The 6472-nt window shown below is 40.6% G+C and overlaps 1 protein-coding gene across 1 annotated transcript in view; it reads left to right on the forward strand.

The window, feature by feature from the left end:
* Nucleotides 1-5808, forward strand: part of LOC120542850 (fibroblast growth factor receptor-like 1) — a 118225-nt gene extending 112417 nt beyond the window's left edge. Inside the window, exons 6-7 of the mRNA XM_039775547.1 lie at nucleotides 62-415; nucleotides 3053-5808. Coding sequence (XP_039631481.1) covers nucleotides 62-415; nucleotides 3053-3420 — 722 coding nt within the window. The 3' untranslated portion in view covers nucleotides 3421-5808. The remainder of the gene's footprint in view (nucleotides 1-61; nucleotides 416-3052) is intronic.
* Nucleotides 5809-6472: the final 664 nt, after the last annotated feature.

Consider the following 6472-nt stretch of genomic DNA (forward strand, 5'->3'; position numbering starts at 1 on the left):
CTGTTGAGGTTTGATCAGCTTTTGTGGTGTTGCCCATTCTTCTAATTTTTTTTAACTACAGAACGCACTAAATCGAAGCCCATCCTGACAGGAAGTCATCCAGTCAACACCACTGTAGAATTTGGAGGTACTGCATCATTCCAGTGCAAGGTCCATAGTGACGTCAAGCCTGTCATCCAGTGGCTAAAGCGAGTGGATCAAGGCACTGAAGCACGATACAATTCCACGCTGGAAGTGGGCGGCCAGAGATTTGTGGTGATGCCAACGGGGGATGTTTGGTCACGGCCAGATGGCTCTTACCTCAATAAACTGATGATAGTAAAGGCCAAAGATGAAGATGCTGGAATGTATATCTGCCTTGGAGCCAATACCATGGGCTACAGTTTCCGTAATGCCTACCTTACTGTGCTGCCGGGTAAGTAACTGGGTGGCATACTATAGAAAGATGGCAGGGAAACTGAATTAAAATAAAGGCCTTCACAAGTGCAGTGAAGCATATTGGCAACCAAAGAGTTTTAACCATATCTACACGTGGAAGTGTGTGTGTCTGTCCGGCCCAGAAATGAGAGGTGGCGTTGTGGTAAGGGCTCTGCCTCCGAAGGAAACAGAAAACATGTTTAGCCGCTAATAATACAAGTGGGGGCTGCAGTCAGCAAAACAAAACCTTGGATGAAAGACTTAGTCGCTAACATTGGCAAAATGGTATCACTTTTACTTTTCCTACTGCTGCTAATGCACAAGCGATGTGAGCACGTCAGCAAAACGAATCCTCCTAGGCGAGAGATGGCCAGAGTAGTTCCTTTCAGTTACCTGACATCTCTACATTTCAATTTTTTTCTGATGATTTCAATAGTTTCTAGGACCCCAGGCTTTTTACAGCGTGGGCTTATACAGCTAGTGTTTTATAATTTACAGAAATATTTAAAGGGATTACCTCCTCACATTTGTTGGCTTCATTTACAACTTAAGAAAACAAATAAAAGTTAATGTCAATCATTTGTGAAGATATATATATTTTTTAATTCTGTGCACCCAAGCACACAAAAGTACTGGCACTCAGAGCATTTAGGCTGGACAGCCAGTTCCTTCTTCTAAGCATAAATCCGCTTGATGCATCCTTTTACTGAAATTTTGCTCCATTCTCCAACCTTGAATTTTTGTATTATTCATTTGAGATGGATGCCTTTGTCCCACTGCTGTTTTCAGTTCTTGCCACATGTTTTCTAAGTAATTCAAATCAGAACCCATTTGCTTTATCTTTTTAGACACAATGGTTAATTTTATTTGATTCTATAATTTACACTTTAGAAATGTATACAATAATTTACTAACTGTAAGTCATTAAGCAGTCCTGAATGTTTTTGTGAGAATCCTCCACAATTTAGAATATGCCTACAGGTTAGCTCTGACACTTGTCCGTTGCTAGTTTCCTTTTTAGCAGCATATTACCAGAGATGTTCTCTGCTACCAATAGCAATTATAAGTTAAAATTTTACTAATAAATAATCTAATGCAATGGTTCTTAGCCTGTAAAATGTCCAGTGGAGCTTGCAAGATGACTGAAAATAATAGCAGCAAAATACCTAAATCACTAAAAACCAAGCTACATTAGGGGTTTCAGACTTAAGCCCCACTGGGCTGGATCCAGCCCTATAATCTTTTTAAAGTGGCTCACCTAATCAGTACTCAAAACATGTTACATATGGCCTGCAATGATTGTATAAAATTATATAAAAATGTTTAGGTTTATTACATTTACACCTGGCATTAAAGTGCGTCTACTGCAGGGGTATCAAACTCCAGTCCTAGTGGGCCGCAGTGGCTGCAGGTTTTCATTCTAACCCTTTTCCTAATCAACGAGCAGTCTTCACTGCTAATTAGCTTCTTTTCCCTTCATTTTAATAGCCCTGATTTTAAGGATTCAGTGCTCTGAATTGATTTGTTTCTTCATTAAATGGCAGCCAAACAGAATTGAGATGTGAAACGAGCCAACCGATGACCAGCTAAATTGGAATGTCAAACTCCAGCCAATTTCACTCCAACCAGTTTCTTAATGAGAAGCCAATTCTTGCTGTTAATTAAACTTGTTATTTAATTCCATGGCTCATTGCTGCTCTCATTCTGCCACAGCAGACATTTCCAAAACTGTTGATTTTCTGTTTTTCCTAAGAACACCATCAATATGTTTTGGCAACCTGAGAGATCAACCTTACTGAGAACTTCACCTTTCTTTATTTTCAGATATTGCGTGATGGGCACAGGTGAGCTGGTCATGTGGCAGCTTATTTTGTGTCTCACTATTGTTTGGCTGCTCATTATGGAAAAAGAAACAGCTAAGGGACCTGAGTCAAGTTAATTAAAATTAAGGCAAAAGAAGTTAATTAGCAGCAAAAACTGGTCATTAATTAAGAAGGTGGTCAGAATAAAAACCTGCAGCCACTGGACCTCCAGGACTGGAGTTTGACACCCGCGGTCTACCGTGTCCGCATCAAGTCCGGATAGAGACTGAATGGACTCTCCACATGCACAAAGCAATTTAGGGTTTAGAGGCTGCTCATGTTTATCTGAATTTCTGAAAATCCATTGTGTTAAGTGAGGCTATTGCTGATGGAAACACTCCTGTGTTTAATCCAGAGGATTTTTAACTATGCAATGATCAATAACTTTTTTTTATTTTCAGACATGCTTAATTGTTTAAAGCTTAAAGTAAAATGTAATACTTAAGCTGAGTGAGTAGTGGGCTGTTTGTGGTATCAAAAATATCTGTAATGTCAAAATTAGTATTTTTGCAATTATTGGATATTATTTATCCCTAAAAATGCCTATGATTAAGAAATTCAGGTGTTAGAGAAATAAGGTTTTTTTTTTTAAATGGCTTATTCATTTTTGCATTATGGTTTAAAAACAAACAGGCAGTATAATAGTACTAGTACTCCTAATACATGTAAGCATCTTTGTTAAGACTGCAACAAAAGTCCAACAGGGGAATATCATGTAGGGGGTCTCTACACTGTTCTAATAAATGATCACTAATTCCATATTCTTCTTGCAGATCCCAAAGTGGAGAAGACAATCACCCCTCCACACCTCAGCACAGGCCTGCCATGGCCTGTAATTATTGGGATTCCAGCGGCAGCTCTTCTGATTGTCGGCACCATAGTCCTTTGGCTTTGTCACACCCATCGGCGAGGCAATACCTTACCTCCCCGTCCTCACCGGGACCACCAGTTGCCTGACAAAGAATGCTCCCCCATTGGCACCACTGAATATGCATCACAAAGACTAATTGGCGCGGGGCCACCTCAGCTGGCTTCACAACCAAAAATGTACTCGAAGGTCTACACAGATGTGCACACGCACACCCACTCACATGTAGAAGGAAAAGTCCACCAGCATCAGCATTTCCACTTCCAGTGTTAACTTGATGGGAACAGCCTGTTGCATTGTCAAAAAAAAAACTCTCGCGTATCTGAGCCCATAAACTCCAGTGCCAACACTTCCCGTGTACGGAGACTAACACTTGTGAGCAATGGACTCCTCTTTCTGCCTCAGTTTCGCCTAGGATGCCGTATAAAGTCTCCAGGTCAGCCATAATGTGTGTACGTGCAGTTACTGAATTTCGCTTGGTTAAGAAAACAATCAGTGAGAAACACTGCATCAGGTCTGTTCTGTAAGGAGCAATATGCCGTAATCCAAATAGCCATTTTATTTGTAAAGCTAAAAATGTAAATATTTTTTAAATTATTTAACTTTTTTAAGCAAGAATATAATATAACAAACATATAAGCTCACTTAAGATGGAATCGAACGTTAGACTGTGATAATTTTGCTGATCTAAAGTAGCATTGTTTACAAATCTCTTGTTTAATGTTGGTGTCAAAAACAGGAAAGTAAAGTTTAGGACAGAAGCGGGAATCTCTGAGCCAGGGGCACCAGTGCTGCTCTCCATTCTTAATGCCTAAGCAAGTGCTTTCATTCTAAAAGTAGCGTGATTTGCACTTTGAAATTGGTAACCTCCACATGCCTGGGATCAAAAGCCTAAGAACGGCTAATGGTCCGTTTCATTGGCTTTGCATGGCACATCATCAGGTGTATTTATTCATCTTTTGTGTGACCACCGAATTCAATCAGCCTATCAAAGAATCGGATAAAAACCTGTGCATAATGTGGATGAGCCACAGATAATGACAATTGAACAATGTGTTTGCCACATAACGTTATTTGGGTTCTGATTGTTTTCTCTGCCTGTACGTCCAGACCAAAGCCTTGATTGCCCGGCCTTCATTTCATAGTATTTGGGACTCAGTGTGGGTGTTTTTTTTTTTTTTGTTTTTTGCAGGAAAAGATTTTGTATAGTTTTGTACAGTATAGTTGTGCCCACTCAGGTTATCCTGTGGACTGTTTGAGTGATTCAACTATGCATCCGTCTCCTGTTTTTTGTTTTGGTCCTTCCTAACACAATTCCATCTTTTTATGCCTGACTGGAGTTGCAGTGATACAACAATCAATTCAATTACAACTTCTAGAAGGTAGAAGTGTGCAGTCATTTGCAGCTGAGGACAAGCCAGACGACGTAGTGTGTCACTCAATGGTGATTTGGAGACCACTTGTTTACAGCAGAATTTGGGAGCCAAAGTTTGAGGAGGGCCTCTTATTATTCCTGCTGAGCTCTTTATCATTGAATTTCCATGAGAATGAACAGACTGGGACTGTCCCTCAGCTGAATCAATGGCTAAAATCACTACCTAATTGAGCAGAAGGAAGATCAGGGTGATGGCGAAGTAGACTGCAGGCATACATGAGTGGAGCTGACTGAGTGTTAAGCACAAACCTGAAATTAAGCAAATCTGATAAGGATGCAACCAAAAATCCACATTCTGTTTTTCAAGTGTGGAGTGACATGTTGTAACAAATTGCCTTCTGATGTTGTGTTTGATATATCGGTCTCCTGCAATTCTGCATAGGGTTTAGCATTGGCAAAAAGCCACTTGCCATGAGGCATTCCATGGCATCGCCACCTGCAGCACCACATAAACGAAGCAAGAAAGCTGCTTTTAGTCCTTATAGCTAAGTTGAAGTGGACCCCCACCAATGAATTTAACATGGTGTTGTTTTTTTTAAATCTAGAGAGAAGTGAAAAAGTTATCTTACATAAAATGTATCATGTCTACAGGGATGTGTCTGTGTGTTGTAAGCCAGTGGTAATCAATGTTAGTGCCTGCTGCAGCTTTTCCCTAGCCTGGGCCAAATGGAATTATCACTACACTACAGCAAGCCCACACCAAGATGCCATCTCCGCACAGAGCATCACTTCTTGGTAAAGGGTGTTTTGACTTGTCAAGCCATTGTAAACAGCATTGGGCTCATGTTTCAGAGCTCCTCTCTCATGTAGGATTGAAACCTTCAGTCTTCAGATGAGCAGCTACATCCCTGGTATATTCATTCCAAAGCAGGAGGAGCATGAATATCTGTTTTGTCTGGTGTCAGCATGGTTTATGCATTAATAAAAAAATATCTAAGACAGCTATTTTAATAACTATATTTCTTTATTGGATAAAGTCATTGCCATGTCCCCTTTTTATAGGAAATCTTAACTGAAAAGTGTCCTTGGTATTCAATTCCTGCCTTTGGTTTTAAACAGCATTTGGTATATAACAGAACATGGTGTTCTTCACAAACATGCTGGCTGGCTGGCACATTTCTAATGCACTTCCAGAAACAAAATATTGCATGTTTTATATGTACTTAGAGATGTGTTTGCGGCCCTATGTTTAAAATGTTTTTCCTAATTAAAAATAATTATTTCAACAGTGTGAATTGAGATTTTCTGTCCACTGCAATATCTATCTATCTATCTGTCTATCTATATATAAAATTATTGTGACGGACGGCCAGGATGCCCCTGCTGCATATGTTCCAGGGGAACAGCCATGGGCACCTCAGTACCTCCCCCGGATGCTTGGTGGCAGCCTCCCTAGTTGACGATGGTGCCTCAGGGTTCCATGGGAGATGGACTTCTCCACAACCCTGTGGGATCTGGTGTGGCCGCCAGGGGTTGCTGCATGGATCCCGGAGCCAAAGTGGACACCTCTACAGCCCTGCCCGGAAGTGCAATTAGCAACAGGTGATAAAGCACCTGAAGCACTTCCGGGTGGGCTATAAAAAGAGCCAGAATCGGGAGGAAGAGGACGAGGTTGCCTGGGAGGTGGTGCCGCCAGAGGAATGCTTGGCTTGGATTGTGTTGTGTTGTTGGTTTTAAGTGCTTTGGGACTGTATTGTGGCTGGGGGGTTCACAGGGAAGAAAAATAATAAGTCCTCTTGTGTTGTGCACGTGCCTCAGTCTGAGTCTGTGCTGGGTCGGGCGCTATACAGCGTCCATTTTACTATATATATATATATATATATATATATATATATATATATATATATATATATATATATATATATATATATGAGTGCAACGTGATGCTTT

Source organism: Polypterus senegalus, chromosome 13 (assembly GCF_016835505.1).
Source record: "Polypterus senegalus isolate Bchr_013 chromosome 13, ASM1683550v1, whole genome shotgun sequence".
Taxonomy (NCBI): domain Eukaryota; kingdom Metazoa; phylum Chordata; class Cladistia; order Polypteriformes; family Polypteridae; genus Polypterus; species Polypterus senegalus.